Source organism: Coturnix japonica, chromosome Z, assembly GCF_054131305.1.
Source record: "Coturnix japonica strain WE chromosome Z, WE-NBRP24, whole genome shotgun sequence".
In the NCBI taxonomy this organism is placed as follows: domain Eukaryota; kingdom Metazoa; phylum Chordata; class Aves; order Galliformes; family Phasianidae; genus Coturnix; species Coturnix japonica.
Genome location: NC_140702.1, coordinates 25,317,893 through 25,335,296, shown reverse-complemented (window position 1 = coordinate 25,335,296; position 17,404 = coordinate 25,317,893). Strand labels below are relative to the sequence as shown.

Sequence of the window (17,404 nt, the reverse complement as noted above, 5' to 3'; positions counted from 1 at the left end):
CTGTCAGGAAAAATTTCTGCACTTAAAGGATTATGTAACTCTGGAGAAGGCTGCCCAGGAAACTGGCAGACTCAGAAAGTATTTAAAAGATGTGTAGATATGGTGCTTAGGGACATAGTTTAGTGGTTGACTTTGCAGTGCCGGGTTAACAGTTGGATTTTGAGATCTTAAATGTCCAACCTAAATGATTCTCAAGGATCTTCAAGCTCAAGGACAAGAGAAAAATGATAAGAATTGAGTAGGAAAATTAACTAAAGGTGAAATTACTTAGGAAAGGCAAAGCCAGAAGATAAAATTCCTCTTCGCGCTGTGGGCAAGTCAACTTGCTACAAAAGGAGGAAGAAGAAATGGATCATATAAAGGCAAATATTTTGGAAATAGGAAGAACTCCCTACGTGAGTTATATGTATATGTATATGTATATTGTATGTATATAGTTCAAAATCATGGGACAATATCGGACTGTAAGATGTAAAAGCAACATAGAGAAGTCAGTCACCTTTGCCAAAAGTACTGCAGTTATGTGATCATGTGAGTAAGGACAAGGCCACGGTGACTCTTTAGAAGTTGCACAGACATAGCTGATTAGTTTGGAATATTTGATACTGTAAGCATTTCTCCTGAATGTTGTTCAGTTTGAGTGCTTGGCTTTAACTGCCTTTACAAGCTGAATTTGTTCTTATAAAAATAAAGAATGTAAATCTGAGAGATGAATAGACCTGCCAATTTTTTTGCCAGAACCTGCTGCAGTTTATATTGATGGGTGTCAGTGAGTTAAAAACTCAGATAAAATATTACATTATGCTACTTTTATCACATAATGTATTAGTATTCTTCTCAGCAAACCTATTTTTACTGAATGGTTGATAAAGAGGAATCAAAGGAAAATAGTGTCACAGGTATTTTAACCCTCACACAACATTTTCCTGGGCAACAGGCCCAAAGATTTTGTCCACAGTACCTGGCACTGTGCACTTCTGCTCTGGCCCTTCATTTTTAAGTAGCAATACTGTACCTTATATATCCTAGTTACAGCTGGTCTCCTCCCTCCCCAAACACCTTCTACTAAAGGCAGTGTCCCTCATATATTTAAACCTATACATGCGAGTCATTTTACGTCAATAATTTAGAACCGAATCCTGAAACACGCAAAATAAGTTTGCTGTGGACAGTACTAATTACGGCACTGCGGTTTATATTTGCAAAGATGTACACACTCTGAGCAACTGTAACACAGGGGCAAAGGTGCTGGTCAGCAGCGATTCAAGACAGCAGGAAACGGGATTCGCCGGAGCGTGTAGCTGTGAAGAAGGCATTGCTAGAGAAGACGTGGCTTCGGAAGCAGAACGCTTCCATCAGTCCCTCAGCTTGCGTTACTCGGCCATCGCAAACGCCTCGCCTTCACTCCTGTCCGCTTCCCCACCGGCTCTGACCAATCGATTTATTTCTGCCTCGCTCCGCACACCGCAGCCGCACGCCCCCGGGAGCAGAGCGGGGCCCGGAGCATCCTCAGCGCGGCCGCCGCGCTCCTGTACCGCGGCTCCCCGTCCGCACGCTCGTACCTACAGACGCCGCGCTCGCAAGCCCCGCACCCTCGCTCTACCTGAGCGCACCCGCACCGCGCGTGATGGGGCGGCCCCGTCTCCACCCGAGTGAGGCCGCCGGGCCTCCAGGCCCTTCCCGGCCGTCTCTCCGGCGGCGGCTCCCGGCCCGGCCGCTGGCGGCAGCACCACCGGGCGGCGGCGGCGGCCCCTCCGCAGCGCCGCCTCCTCGCGTCCCGCGGGGAAGGTCAGGGCGGCGGTAGCGGAAGCGTCTCCCTCCCGGCTCCGCGTCCCGGAACCAGCCCCGCCGCCCCCGGCGCCGCCACCTGCCGCCCCCGCCGGCAGCATGACAGCGGCCGCCGCCCGCAGGTGACGCCCCGCGGGCCCTTTCGCCGCCGCCTCCTATATGGGCCACCTGCTCTCCAAGGAGGCCAGCAGCCTGAGCCGGGACAGCGGCGGCCGCCGTCGCCGCCGCGGGAGGAAGGTGCCGCCGCGCAGCCGGAGCTGCTTCCTGCGCGGGCCCTGCATGCTCTGCTTCATCGTGCACGGCGCCAGCTCGTCCGCCCCGGAACCGCCCCTGCCCGCCGGGGACCCGCTGCTGCCGCCGCCCTACGCGTCCCACGCCGCCGCCGAGCAGCGCGCCGCGCGCCGCCTCCTCCGCCTGCCGCCCGCCGCCTGGGAGCCGCGCGGCCGCTGCCGGCGCCTCCTCCTCTCGGGCCTGCTGCCCTCGCCGGTGCGAGGCCTCCTGGGGCCGGCCGGGCCGCCTGGCGAGGCCGTCTCCGAGATGGTGTGCAAGCGCAAGGGGGCCGGCCTGCCCGCCTGCACCCCCTGCAAGCAGCCGCGCTGCGCCGCCGGCGCGGCGGACCCCGAAGCTGCTGCCTGCCAGTGCCCCGCGGAGCCGCAGCCCTGCGCCTTGCCCTCGGCCGCCGACGGGGCGGGGAGCGGCGGGACCGCGCCGCCGAGGTGCCCCGCCGGGAGCGGAGACGGAGGGGACCGGTCGGTATCGCCGCCGCCCCCTCCCTCCGGAGACGAGAAGGAGGGAGTGAAGGAGCGGAGCGGCGAGGAGCCTTTGGAGCACCCCGGGGACGGCTGCCGGGAACCGTCGTCGCCGCCCGACATCAACCAGCTGCCGCCCTCCATCCTGCTCAAGGTGGGTCGCCGGGCCGGGGCTGCCTTCAGGGCCGCGGGGCCGGTAGGCCCGGGTGGGGCTGCAGCCGCCCGCCTTGCCCCGGGGGTCGCGGCTCAGCCCCCTCACCTGCGGCCGCTCCTCGGACACGCGCGGTCGTGCTCCTGCCCGAACTGCTGGCCCGGCCCGGCTGAGGTACGGGAGGAGCGGCCTTGGTCCCTTACCCTGTGCGGCGTGAGCTCTGAAGTTGAAGCGGAGGCAGTCGCGGTGCGCTGCCTCGGAAGCACTTCGACTTCAGCCTGTTGCATGACTTTGTAGCGCACCTCGCACGCGTGGTGCTCTCCGGGTCGGCTGTTCGGGAGCAGGCGGGCAGCCGGTGAGCTCCGCTCGTTCTGTGCGAGTCAGAGCGGTACGAGCAGGCTGTGCTGAGGGGCATACAGCTTCTTCCAGGCTGTGTTCTGAGTTCGTCTTGGTTTTACTGTGCTTCCAGTCATAATGAATTCTTGTAGCACTTCTGAGCTCTGTTCTTTAACAGCCCATTGCTTTGTATATGCCGGGTCTTGCTTTGCTTCCTCTCCCTTCTGCTGTGCTTTGGTTCCTTGATTACTGTTTGCTTTCTAGAGTAACTTATAGTTCAGGCTGCTCGGTCTATCATTCTACACACTGTTCTTCAGCTGAGCCTTAGACCAGGTGAGAACCATTGCTGGAGCTGGAGTCTGCAGTGTTTTCCAAAGTTTGTTGTCAGGGTTCCTTCAGACTGGAACCAGTTGGACTTGGAGTACTACAGAAGTTTTCTTTGGGGTTAGATGGCTGAACTTGAAGCAGTGTGTTAACAGAGCAGTGTGACAGATGGCTCTTCCTGTCTGTGACCAGATCCGTTCTCTCTGTAAACTCTGGTTGTGCAACCCCAGCACTGAAAGTGATTTCTGATCTCTTGTCCACAAACACTGACATTCTGCTATTGGTCTTCCACATAAAATTAAGTCTGTGCTTGTTTTTTGTTGTTGGCAGTGGTTTGTTTTGTTTTGGAAATATGCATTCCTGTCTTAGTTATGTTGTAATGGCATGCAACATTTTTTTTTATTTTTTCAGTAGATTCACTGCCCAAATTCCCCCGTGGCAGATATTTAAGAAATCACAAACTGCCATATCTGTCTTAATCTCTTCTGTGATCAAAACTCTGCCTCACAGTTTTACTAAAATAAAGGATCCATTTCTTTGTCACTGTTAATTTAAGATCATAGAATCATTAGGGTTGGAAGGGACCTTTAAGATCATCTAGTCTAACCACAAACCCATCACCACCATGCCTGCTAAACCACGTCTCTCAGTGCCGCAGGTGACTCCTCGTGTTATCCTTGGTATTGGGCTGTTACAACTTGAGATCAGACTGGCATAAGTACACCTTAATGACTTCTTCTCATCAGTTGTATGGCTTCTGTAGTCTCTTCAGCACGTGTCCAGTTTCACATTATCAAAAATGGCAGTCTAGCATGATCATAAACTTGTTCTTTTAATAGTGTGACTTTGTCATGCCGCTCTCATGCCTCTCTGGAAGCAGCCCCCCATTACAGCTTGCAGTGGTTTACATATACTTTGCAGGCAAGTACTGTGCAAGCACATCTGGTTGTGCTGTTTCACTACTCCTGACTGTGCAGATCATTTCCCCTCATTCCCATGCAAAGCCAAGCTCCTGGGGCAGGACAGATGGAGCCTTAGGCTCAGGGTTAGATCTCCCTGAATCCTTGTTCTGCTCTAGGACTGAAGTTTTCTCAAAGCAGTGCTGCTGGTGTTTTTGTCACATGCTTGTTTGTTGCTCCTGGTGCTGGGATGTTTGCAGCTCTGGACAGAGACCAGTGCCTGGCTTCTAGCAGAGCTGTTGAGCTCCTTCCTGCTGGCTGGTAAGGCAGAGCAGCCAGCCCTTCCTTCCCAGTGTTTGTAAGCATGAAATGGAGATGCTTGGAAAACTTTGTGCTACGTTCCACTCAGTATTGAAATCTTTGGGCCATACAACAAATGCTTTGCCTGTTCCCATGTCGCTGCAATATTTTTGTGAAAAACAGAAATTAATCTTACTTCCATACTTGCTGACTTTTCTGATTTAACGGACGCATAGCAAACAAGTAACTGGTGTAAAGAGGTCTGCAGGCTAAGTGAGCTTTGGAAATGCTTATTCACTTATTTCAGACTTGTAAAAATTTTTTGCTGGTCCACCACATTAAGTTGTGGGCATTGGAGCTTTCCTGGAAAACCCTTAGAGGAACTGGGATGGGATCAGAGGAGATGCAGATAATGTAGAGATGTGGCCTATGATGACAGCTTGAAGGTGCTGTTAAAGCTGATGAACAGTTCTGTTCAAATGCAGACGTGTATTCTTCTGATGTGAGAAAACTGGTGAGAAGCTTAACTATGTACCTGTTCTTTGTCATGTAACGAGAAACAATGTGCTTAGGTAGATGCAGGGGAAACTAAGGTGGGACTCTTGCACACTGAGAGGAAGTTCAGTCTTGGACAACCTTGTTTCCTGTCTCAGGATTTGTGAGGAGCTGGATTTTTTTTTTTTTTATTATTTGTAGTTCCTTATAAACAACCAATGGAATGGCCTTATTAGGGGTGTTCTAGGTGCATTTCAGCTTGCCTTGAAGCAGAGATGGGAGCTCTTTAAATGAGTATTTTGATACCTTCTGTATCAGTTTGCTTCATATAAACCCTTGTCATCTGAAAACTGAAGAAAACTCTAGATTCTAATGTGGTGTTAGACAGTGGCATTCCTTTATTTCTCATGGTGTGCACTGAGTGACTTGACAAGCAAACACAGTCTCAAAGTTCAGGTTCTAGATGTGAACAGTTAAGACATACATATGCACCTCTGGTGTACATATTCATTATTTTCAAGGTCTCATAGATATGTGCTGATGTCCCTTTGATCGTGCTCAGTGGTATCTAGGGTGGTCGAGTGCCCACTTATTTCTTCCCCTTTTCTCAACAACAGCTTCATCACTGAAGCCTTTGACCCACTTCATCCATACCCAGTTTGGAAGATTTCCACTGCTTAGTCTTAACTGATTCTTGTTCTCTAGCAGTGTTTAACAAAGTGCTGTTTTGTTTTCAAGAAGCTTGCTGTCCCTGTATGACTACAGTAGGAAAATGAAATAACTTTTAACTGTGCTGTTGCTGTGTGATTTGCTAAACTTATGGAAGTGCGGAGGAAGGAAACTTTCTGACAGAAAAGTTTGCCATTATACTGGTGAAAGCAAAGGCAGTACATGAATGTTGTCAATAGTAAAACTCTGGAGGAGCATAGAATTTTTTGGTTGGAAAAGACCACTACGATCATGAAGCCCAGTTGTCGACCTAGCACTGCCAAATCTACCACTAAACCGTGTCCCTAAGCACCACATCTACATGACTTTTAAATCCCCCGGGGATGGTGGCTCTGCCACTTCTCTGGACAGTTTATTCTAAGGCTTCACTGAAAGGATTCTGAAGAAATTGTTCCTGAACTTCCCCTTCTGTAGCTTGAGGCTATTTTGAGGCTATTTCCTGATACATTCTGAGATTGGTTGCAGAACTCTAAAAATAACTAGGTATTTTGCTGTACCTGGTGTGTGAAAAGGTGGCTTTCATGTAAGCAGATAGGTTTTTATGTTACCGAATTAACTGTGTGATGGGAGAGACAGAAATCATGGAGTGTAATTACTACTTTTCCTGGAGGTGCCTTGGCATTCTTGTTTATCTTAGCTCACCTTGGCCGACCGTGTCCAAAAGCCTTTTCTGGATTTTGTTCAGGTGTTTCTAGGGTTGCTTCGTTGAAACTCTGTATCGAGAAGGGTAATCCTAGTTGTGCACTGTTTGAATGCAAAGTTAATCGACTGTAACTTTTTTTCTACACCCCCCTACACCCCTGTTGTTCGGAGGTGCCTGTCTTTGATCTTTAGCAGATTTTACTATGTTTCATTGTCTCTATTTGAAATGTTGCAGTGATTCGCTGACAGCTCGCTCGGGTGTCTTTTAGTGAGGACACTGAGGCTGTGGGTGGATGGGGATATGGCTTTATTATCCCTGTCAAGTAAGGATATTCTTCTTAGTCAGAACCCTTTCTTTCTCTTAGTGTGAAAGACTTGGCATCGTTGTCTCCTGTTAACTTCTTAGGGACATAAACTGAAGTTTGCATTACAACTAAACCGGTCTGTTAGCAAGTGGCTGTTAAGAGCAGCGTCTATCACTTTTGTAACCCCCGGATGCGTGCTTTTGCTGTTTCCTTTGTGCTCTGCAGGGTGATCATCACACACCAACCTAATGTTGCAAAACTTTTCCTCAGGATCGGGTGTGTCTGAAAAGACTTTCTCTGAATAACTAAATTCAGCATAGCAGGTAACCAGGTGCAGTGGGCAAATAAACAGCCCCTACTTATTGTAGTTTGCCATGAGAATGCTGCTTGTGTTGTGAAAACGTCACCTCACTTTTTCTGGGTGTCACACTTGTAAATTCCTTCTAACTTGATTTCCTTTACGGGCGTACTGAGACAGAAAGTACTTTATTATTATTATTATTTTTCCAGAGACATTTTTCTTGAGCTCATAAATCCTCTCTATGTACTCAGGTGCTGATGAGTCACTTATGTTTCCTTTATCTAGTTTGAGAGTATGTGTGGATAAAATGACTAAACCTCAGAAACTAGGCAAACATTCCCCTATCCTTTGTTTATCTTCTGTTGATAGAAGATTGATTAGTTTTCTGAAACATAATGGAACAACATAAATGTAAAACCACTGGAAGCCTAACTTCAGCATGCCTGTAATTAACTGCTGCGTTTAACTGTTCATAGTAAAATGTCATGTACTAAGCACGTTCCTTTAATTATCAAATATAATTCCTAAGTACCGTTTAATAAGTCTTCAATTAGTTGTTTTAAAGCCTTGCACCCAGCTGATGAAACAAATGGGCAGTTTTCCAAAAATTAGTTTTCCAAGTTCATTAGGATCTGTGATAAATAGCAGCATGAAATATTTGAATTTAGTTTTTAATGTTTTCTGTCTATACTGTTCTTGCTGATACCATGAGCTTTTAGGCTTCTAAACAGTTCTGTTTGACACAATATAATGGAAAGAATTGCTCAAATAAGCAGAAACCTTCAGTCTTCTAGTTAAGTTGGATTGAGAGCTCTATCAAATGAGAATGATGGACAGAACTAGAGGATACATGAATTCACCTTTTAGAGCCTAATTTGCCTTGGGGTCTGTGGTCTGTACTTTGTTTTCTCAGCCCATGAACCTTCAGCTGTGTTTCTTGAAGTTGTTAGCATTCTTAAGAGTGATATTAGCACTCAACTGATTTTTATGCTTTTTTTTTAATTTTTTTTTTTTTTTTTTTTTTTTTTTTTTTTTTTTTTTTTTGGTTAGCAATGAAGAAGCTGCGTAGTAGCATTGCTGAATGCATGGAACTCCTTGATTTTTTATTTTTTTTATTTTTTTTTTTTTCTTATTGTTATTCGTTTTAATCATTTGTTTTAGAAGTAGTCTTTTGAGAAGTTAAAATCCTTGGATTCCATGCATGTATAGTTTAATTTGTGTGGTGTGAAGTCAAGAGTTTGGAAAACTTGGTGCTGAGGGTATGATCTCAACTAGTAACTTCCACTTACCTGCTGATTTTATGTATTAGTACTTAGTACTTGCTGATTTTGTTTAGTAGTGTTACTTAGTGATCATCTGATTCATTTCAATCAAGAGAACTTCTGTGCTTGAGGAACTTCAATTAAGGCAAAAGTTACTGTTTTTAAAGATAAACAAGTCCAGTTCAATACACAGACTTATTGTGCTTAAGTCTTACCTTTGAGATTTTGAGAAAATATAGTAGAGGGAGGGCTATTATTCTTTTGTTGTTCCCCCCCCCCCCCCTTTGTTTTTGTTCTTTTCCTGTTCCTGCTGAAATAAAATGCTTAGTACAAAAGGAAAGATTTTTACGCTTGAAATCGATCACACAGAGACTTGTTAGTAAAGGAGACAATTATGAAGAAAAACTTTCATTTCTAGCTTCTCTGGTTGGACCCTTTAACATTTCAGTTCTTAAGCAGTTTGGATTCATAAAGTCACAGAACAGCACAGAGTGAAAAAGATTATCAGGTTCAGCCTTTCATAGGAAAAGAGAGCCTAATTCATTCTTCCCTTTCCCATATGTTGTCATACAAAACATTAATTCCACAAAGAAGAGGGAAAAATAGAGACCCCAAACACCAAACAAGTTTGGCACTGGAACTGATAGTCTGAAATGTGCTGTCGCAAGGACTGGCTTCAAGTCAGTTGATCCAGAATTATGGATTGTAACATATGCATATGAGCACACTTACAGTAGTGCTGTGGAATTGGAATAGCTGCAGCCTGGAAGGCCAGCAGTACTCTGGTCTGTATCGAAAGAGCTGTGGCCAGCAGCACAAGGGGGGTGTCTCTCTCCCTCTGCTCCTCACTCATGAGTCCCCACCTGGAGTACTGCATCTAGGTTAGGCTCCCCAAAACTAGAATCATGGAATGGCCTGCATTGAAAAGAACCGTAAAGCTCATCTAGTTTCAACCTCCCTACAACAGGCAAGGTCACCAACAACCAGACCAGGCTGCCCAGAGCCACATCCAGCCTGGACTTGAATGCAGGCCCATCCAGGGATGGGGCATTCACAGCCTCCTTGGTCCACCTGTTCCAGTGTGTCACCACCCTCTGAGTGAAAAATGTTATCCTAACATTCAACCCGAATCTTCCCTGTCTTAGTTTAAAACCATTCACCATTGTCCTATTACTATAAACGCATGTAAAGAGTTATTTTTTGCTGTGTCTGATGCACGCACTCAGATGTGAATGATCCAAATTCCTTGTTACAAGTTCTCATATCACTTATATACCTTCAGAAGTTCTTTTCTTAGCTTTGCTGTTTGTCCCTACATGTCAACAGAAGTTGATCAGAGAACTGGAGCACCTCTCTTGTGAATAAAAATTATAGGAGCTGATCTTGTTCAGTTTGAAGAAAAAATCTGGGGAGACCTCTGGGGAGGCATTCCAGTACTTCTGGGGAGCTTATAAGCAGGAGGGAGACTGACTTTTCTTACAGTGTGATGGTGATAGGACAAGAGGGAATAGCTTTAAACTAAAAGAAGGAAGATTTACCTTATGTGTTAGGAAAAAAATCGTTTATTCAGAGGGTGGTGAGGCATTGGCACAGGCTGCCCAGAAAAGCTGTGGTTGTCCTGACCTTAGAGGTGTTCAGGGCCAGGTGGGATATGGGACTGGGCAGCCTGGTATGGCGGGTGTCAACACTGCCCATTGCAGGGGGGTTGGAACTGTGTGAGCTTTAACCCTCCCAACCTAAGCATGTTTATGATTTGTTGCTTGAAGGTAAAATCAACTTGCATACAAATCTTGTATAAAAGAAGAATCCTCTTATGATTGTACCTGTCCCTGAAATCATATCGGACTGCTTAAGCTCAGCAGGATTGAGGGACAGCTATGTCTGATAGGTGACTTTTGCTGTTCTTAGTATTGCATTTTTGATGTTTCATTTCAGTCATTAATTACTTTGAGTGTATGCTTATGTTGAAGCAAGAGATTGACATTAAAAAAACCAACTATTTCTGGAAGATATGGTAAGGTCATTAATGATGAACATAAACAGATTCTTACTTGGGATGTGACCTAAAGGCCTGGGAAACCTTTTGGTACCCACTGTGAGGACAGGAGGGCCACCACCAATACTACCTATCACTCAAATAGCTGAAGCAGGAGGCACTGATACCTGAAAGAGGGTGAGATGTGAGGGTGAAATAGGAGTTGATTTTTGTTTATTTGTTATGTAGAAATGTGCAGTCTCTAAGCCTGCCTTGTGGACATGGAAAAAGGAATGTGAAATGAATTTAGAATATGTTTTGTTAAATATACATTTTCTTTAGAGTGTGATGAGAGACACTTCAGTTTTAAGTTTAGTAGGATTAGGTGGGCATCTGGAGGGAAAAATGTGTTGGACATGTGGGAGGATGTGCTTCTGTACGCTTTTCAGGAATTAAATGTGACAAGAGTTGGACTCACAGCCCATCCAGAATTTGTCTGTCATAGGCAGGAGGTCAATGAAAATACACACACACAAAACTCCTGAAACCAGCAAGACATTTTCTGTGCGCCTGCTTCTGTCCACACTGGAATTTAGTGTGCAATAACTTTGTCAGCACCTGTGTTCCCCCTAGTGGCTGATTTTGATTACTGCTTCTCTAATGAGGCAATTTGTGACACCTTCAGACCTCTTACCTCTTATACCGTAGAATCAGACGTGATATCAAATGCTTTCAGATGATTCATGTGCTGGAGTTAGCTGTAGGCCTATGATTGGTGAGGGCTTTTGGTAGAATGGCATTTTGAACAAAAATAACTTTAGGGCTTTTATATTTACAGTAGTGGTTAGATTAGCAGCATTCTTTCCTGTTTGAGATGTTCTTGTTTTAAGAACTGCCTTCTCTTGTTTCTCAAAGAAAGAAGACCTTTCCACGACAGAGTGTGTTTATATTCCACTGTAGTAAGGACTGACTAGTTTAAAGTAACTTATCATGCCAGAGTTATCATCCCTTCTTAGAACTGTCTGTAGTCATTCAGATGCATGTCTGAACATAACAGGGATCACATTGCCTTGCTGTCTTTTGCAATTTTTGGGACTGTTAAAAGATTTGTTTTTCTGTTTTCTACTGACAGTAGGAATTCAAATTCCCTACTGCTTTATTAGCTTAGTGTTTCAGAGAATGTTCACACTTTTTTTAGAGGCTTAAACCACACTCTTGCAGTAGGAGTGTCAGATGTGAAATCACCACTTTGTTGGGTGCTTTTTCATGTTTGACTGGAGATTTCTTGGATGCTGTTCACAGACATCTTGCTCTGTGCTTGGACTCACCAATATGAAGAACTGCAGGGAGGAGACAGACATTGATTGTTTCATCCATATTTCTGTCTCCCACAGTCCACTGATGCCTTGATGGAAAACATACCTTCTTAGACAAGGATAGGCTTTCAGGAAAACAGAGTTCACACAGCCTCATTCAGGATGTATGCAGCAGATAAGAAGCAGTGACTTTTTCAGAAATTGAAGCAAAAGGGGAAATGAAATATTGCAACCATTTACAGAAAGTAGTTATTTGACTTTTCTCTATTATTGTTGGAAGCTTTTCTGAGAACAGTCAACGATCTCCCCATCCCCAGGAGGCCTTTCATCCATGTACATATTGAAAACTGTCAAGCTAGGTGTTGTGATTTAACTCAGCAGCAGCTCAGCACCATACAGTTGTTTTCTCAGTTCCCCCCCACAGTGGAAGGGTGGAGAGAATGAGAAAAAAACAAAACAAAACAGAACACTCAAGTGGAACTTGTAAGTTGAGATGAAAACTATTTATTAAGACCAAAGAAGGAAGAGGAACAAAGGATTATAGTTATCAAATTGTAGAATCATAGAATCACCAAGATTGGAAGAAACCTCAATGATCATGTTGTCCAACCATCCACCTACCTCCATTATTTCCCCACTAAACAATGTCTTGTAGTACAACATCATTTGATGCTTGGCTGAACGTGAGCTGGCAGTGTGCCCAGGTGGCCAAGAAGGCCAACAGCATCCTGGTCTGTATAAGAAATAGCGTGGCCAGCAGGAGCAGAGAGGTGATCATCCCTCTGTACTCAGCACTGGTGAGGCCGCATCTTGAGTACTGTGTTCAGTTTTGGTCTCCTCACTACAAGAAAGACATCAAGGCCCTGGAACGTGTCCATAGAAGGGCAACGAAACTGGTGAGGGGTCTGGAGCACAAGTCTTATGAGGAGCGGCTCAGGGAGCTGGGATTGTTTAGGCTGGAGAAGAGGAGGCTCAGGCCACACTGCACCCTACAACTTCCTGCAGGGAGGTTGTGATGAGGAGGGGCTTGGCCTCTCTCCCAGGCAACAAACAGGACCTGAGGAAATGGCCACAGATTGTATCAGATGAGGTTTAGATTGGACATTAGAAGGAACATTTTCTCTTAGAGAGTGGTCAAGCACTGGAATGGCTGCCCAGGGAGGTGGTGGAGTTGCCATCCCTGGCAGTGTTCAAGAGGCGTATGGATAGGGAGCTAGGAGATATGGTTTAGGGATTTTCTGTAGGTATGGTAAATGGAGGGTGGTTGGACTAGATGATCTTGTAGGTCCTTTCCAACCTTGTGATTCTATGATTCAATCTAAGCATTTCTTGAATGCCTCCAGGGACAGTGACTCGAGCACCACCCTGGGCAGCCTGTTCCAGCACCTAATCACTCTTCCGGAGAAGAAATTTTTCCTAATATCCTAGCTGAACCTCTCCTGATGCAACTGGAAGCTGATCCCCACCTTGCCATATCCTCCATTCAGATGGTTGTAGAGAGCTATAGGGTCTCCCCTGAGCCTTCTTTTCTCTAGACTAAACAATCCCAGCTACTTCAGCCACTCCTCATAGCACAGGTAATCCTGTCCCTTCATCAGCTGCCCTTCTCTGGACATGCTCCAAGGCCTTGATGTCCTTCTTGTAGTGAGGGTCCCAAATTATAATCATTGCATATGTGTATATACATATTTATGTATGTATGTGTACACACACAAAGCAAGTGATGCACAGCACAATTGCTCACCACCTGCTGTTTAATGCACGGCTGGTCCCCAAGCAGTGACTGCCCCCTGGCCAACTCCCTTCAGTTTTCAAGTTTGTTTTGTATGCTGTCATATGGCATGGAGTATTCCTTTGGCTAGTTCGGGTCAGCTGCCCTAGTTCTGTCCAGAACTGCTCAACAAGTCAAAAAAAAAACCCCATCGGTGTGTTATCAGCATTGCTTTTCTCTTAAAGCCATTTACACCAGACACTGTGGAGGAAGGATCAACTGTCCTAAATTCAGCTGAGCCGTCCTCTTGAATGGAGAGGCAATTACTTGCTGTTAGTGCTGACAGCTGATTGTCTAATCTGTTTCAGTGACCAATCATGGAAATAAGTTATATTCCAATACTTTAGTTTTCTTACTTTAGAAATCTTAACAATTTTTGAGACAAATTGTCAAGCCTACCACAGAGGTGATGGAAGCATTCTCTTGATTGTTTTCCCTTTTGACGTTCCTTTTCTTGTCTTAAATATTTCTTTAGATGTTTTCATGTTCTCTAGAACTCAGTGCTTTCCTATAAACACTTCAGAATTTTGACTTTCTTGAAGACTTCTACTAAGGCTTCAGCTTAGTAACTTATGTCCCCATCAGTTGACTGGGAGCACTGTTATATGTTTTGCAGACTACATGTATGTATGCTAATATTATGATTGCCTGTTTTCATTGTAGGGGGTGACTTGTGGATTAGAGTCCACTTGTGGTTGCAGAGTGTATTCACATTTTAGACTTAATAGACCTTTTTTTCTGAGGTAGGACTGAATATAATAAATAGAAGGCCATTCTTTGAGCCTGATGTAAAGTTGCAATTTACCCATATCTCCTTCCCTCAGGACTGATGTTTCAGTGCCCTTAAGAGTTTTTTTCTTTACTGAATTGAAAAGAAAAGGTCTTTCTATCTGAATCAGAGCAGAGATGGAAAAAACTTTTCCTGTGGTTCGTAAATAATGTGTACAGACTATAATCCATGTAATATTTGTAATTCTTTAAGTATGCCATCTCAAAAGCACGTTTGTAATTTGGTCAAAGAAATATGTGCTTATGAGGGATGTATTTTGTTGTTGGTTCTACTAATATGACTTATTCATATTCTCAGCTGTTGTGGTGTGTAGATTTTTGTTATTGTCCTTTTCTAATCAAGTTAGAAGCAACTTACTGAAGAGTCAGGCACTGCATACACTAGCGTGCAACTTTCCTATCTTTTATGAGATATGTTAATAATAAAATAATTGCGTCTCAGATATGAATACATTTGACAAATTGTGTTTTCCCTTTCTTTACAGATATTTTCCAATTTGTCCCTGAATGAGCGCTGCCTTTCAGCATCATTAGTTTGTAAATATTGGCGTGACCTCTGTTTAGATTTTCAGTTTTGGAAGCAGCTGGATCTGAGTAGTCGCCAACAGGTATGGAAGCATCATTGTGGAAAAAAAGGTTTTGATCTTTAAAGAAGTTTTGCTCTTAGAACCTGAACTCCTAATCAAAGGTTAAAAAAAAAAAAAAAGAAAAGAAATCCATTACATGTAGTTGTCTGTGCTTTCAGTGATTTTCATACTAGAGGCTGAAAAAATTTGAACCCATAGATTAACTCTTCTGAAAGTTCGCTTCCTTTGACAAATACCAGTTATTAAACAGAATGAGATGAGTATTGTTTGAAATAGTTGTGGGCTACCTATCTTCATTTTAAATGAGGTAATGGTAATTTCCTTATATACTGTATACTTCTGTTGAAAAATGTAATGATGCTTTAGTTTGAACAGTGATTTTTCAACTAGAATGTTTGCCTTTGAAAGCCTTCATTTCTCTATGACTGATACTATTCCTACCAATAAAGCAAGAGATCTTGCTTGGTTTTTTTTGAGGTCTTTAGCATATTCTAGAGTTAATATTTCTGGGATTTTTACAGAGCTTAGACTTTTCTTTGGAGAAGCTGCTTAAGGATGCTTGTTTTGTTTGTCCATCCTTTCTAGGCTTCTTGTTACTTTATTGCACACAGAGATCTGTAGAACTATGTCTTGAGAGTTCTGTGTAGCTAATGAATGCAGAGGAAGGACCATGGTAGGATCCCTTTTCAGGAAGCTGTTTATCTATTCTGATCACAAAGATTGTATGTGGGATATTACTTTCAGGTCCTCCATTCATAGGAAACCATACAAGTGATCTTGTTTCTAGAGTTATTAGTGAACTAATGTATTTCTAAACCACTACAGAAAATCAGATTGTCTGTTTTTTTGCGAGATGACTTCCAAGTTTATTTAGACCAGAGACATAATGTGTCAAATCACTTCCCTCTTCACTGTCCTGAGAAGTAGTTTTACTTCTATATGTTAAGTTTTTAAATATTTTTGCCCATTATATGTGCTAGGATCTCACTGAACTTTATCATTTATGGCTTTGCCCTAAGAAACCTGTCCTGTCAGTTCTTCATTGAGTTCCTAAATGAGTGTAAACAAAAATTATTATCCCTCTCATTCCGTGGGAAGGGTTTGGTGGCTTTTTTGTGGAATGATGGAAAAGAACAGTGTTGTATGAGGTATTTCTTTTTTTTCCTCCTTTTCTCAGTTTATCTTCTATGATATTGGACTTATTAGTAAGCTAGTAACAGAAAACAGTTTGAGTGCAGCAAAGAAAGTGTTTATTTCTTAGCCACAAAAGAGAGAAAAACAGAAAAGATTTGTATTCTTCTCTGTTGCCCTGTCCAGCTTAATTATCTAAGTCTTGTTTGCGCTAAATGGATAAGTGCTCTTGTATGGTTTTGTAAGACAGATTTTTTTTATTTTTATTTTTTTAATTCAGCTCTTTTAAAGCAAGGTAATTTAATGCATTTGGTCTTACCTGCTTTGACTTTGTTTTTGTCTTGTATTAATGTGCTTCAGAATGAAGTCTATACTACCTTTCTTGCCTTCTTTGTAGTACTGGCATCTTTTAACTTGGCATGTTAGTTAACAATATGTGCTGGTACAAAGCAGATGCTTTTGTTAGTCAGAGCTATGGGAATATAATGCATGTATCTTTGATTTAATGTTCTTTCCTCTGTTAACATTTAAATATACAAATACTCACTTCAAAGCTGAGCAAGTAATAGCAGGAAACTTCTGTTTTTGAATTTTTTTTTTTTTACTGTTGTATCCTTTACTTTTCTTCCCTTTTGTTCATTGGTACCTTAGGTTACTGTTTTATGTTGTTGAGATGCTCACTGTAAACCTGCATCACTGTTTTATTTGCTGGTTGACCAGCAGTTTTGGATGATTACCATAGCTGAAGTGAAAATTTGTTGCATTTCAGAGACATGTAAACCATATACTCACCTGTAAACACTACCTTAGCTAAGTAGAGTGCTACTGGAGAAAAGCAAGCAAATCCTTTGCTTTTAAAGGAAGAAATTTGCTTTCTCTAGAACTGCTAATCTTATTTTCTCCAAGCACTGGAGCAGAATTCTTTAGAATTAACTGTAAAACTGGTCACAGCAGTATGTTCTTATTTCAGGAGACACATCTTTTTATTATTGCAATAGTTTAAGTAAACAGAGTAGTTTCTGTTTTAATAAAATTGAGGATACTTACAGAATAAGTTAAATTTCAGTGTTTGATTTTTGTTTGCAGGTCACTGATGAACTGTTGGAAAAGATAGCATCAAGAAGCCAGAATATCACTGAAATAAATATTTCTGACTGCCGCAATGTATCTGATACAGGAGTTTGCATATTAGCATGTAAATGTCCGGGTCTGCTAAGGTATACTGCATACAGATGTAAGCAGCTCTCTGACACCTCTATCATAGCGGTTGCCTCTCAGTGTCCACTTCTTCAGAAAGTACACGTAGGCAATCAAGACAGACTCACTGATGAAGGTTTAAAGCAGGTAACCATCTGTTCTACCTTTTTTTTTTTTTTTTTTTTTTCCTTTTTTTTTCTTTTTTTCTTTTTGTAATCTCAGTCTTCAGACTTTTTGTCAAGTACAAAAATGAATACGGAAGATGGTTTGTGAGGATATAAATAAATTGTATGACCTCTTTTACTTTAAGTATCTGTGTATGGTCATATATTTTTAAGGTACCATACTTACTATCCA

The 17,404-nt window shown here is 43.2% G+C and overlaps 1 protein-coding gene across 6 annotated transcripts in view; it reads left to right on the top strand.

Moving 5' to 3' along the window:
• The first annotated feature begins 793 nt into the window (after window positions 1-793).
• The window catches only part of FBXL17 (F-box and leucine rich repeat protein 17), a 280,832-nt gene continuing 264,221 nt past the window's right edge, over window positions 794-17,404 (top strand). For all 6 annotated transcript variants that reach the window (XM_015849457.2, XM_032441230.2, XM_085528661.1 and 3 more), the window contains exons 1-3: window positions 794-2,691; window positions 14,618-14,740; window positions 16,937-17,194. In XM_015849457.2, coding sequence (XP_015704943.1) covers window positions 1,948-2,691; window positions 14,618-14,740; window positions 16,937-17,194 — 1,125 coding nt within the window. In that variant the 5' untranslated portion in view covers window positions 794-1,947. The remainder of the gene's footprint in view (window positions 2,692-14,617; window positions 14,741-16,936; window positions 17,195-17,404) is intronic.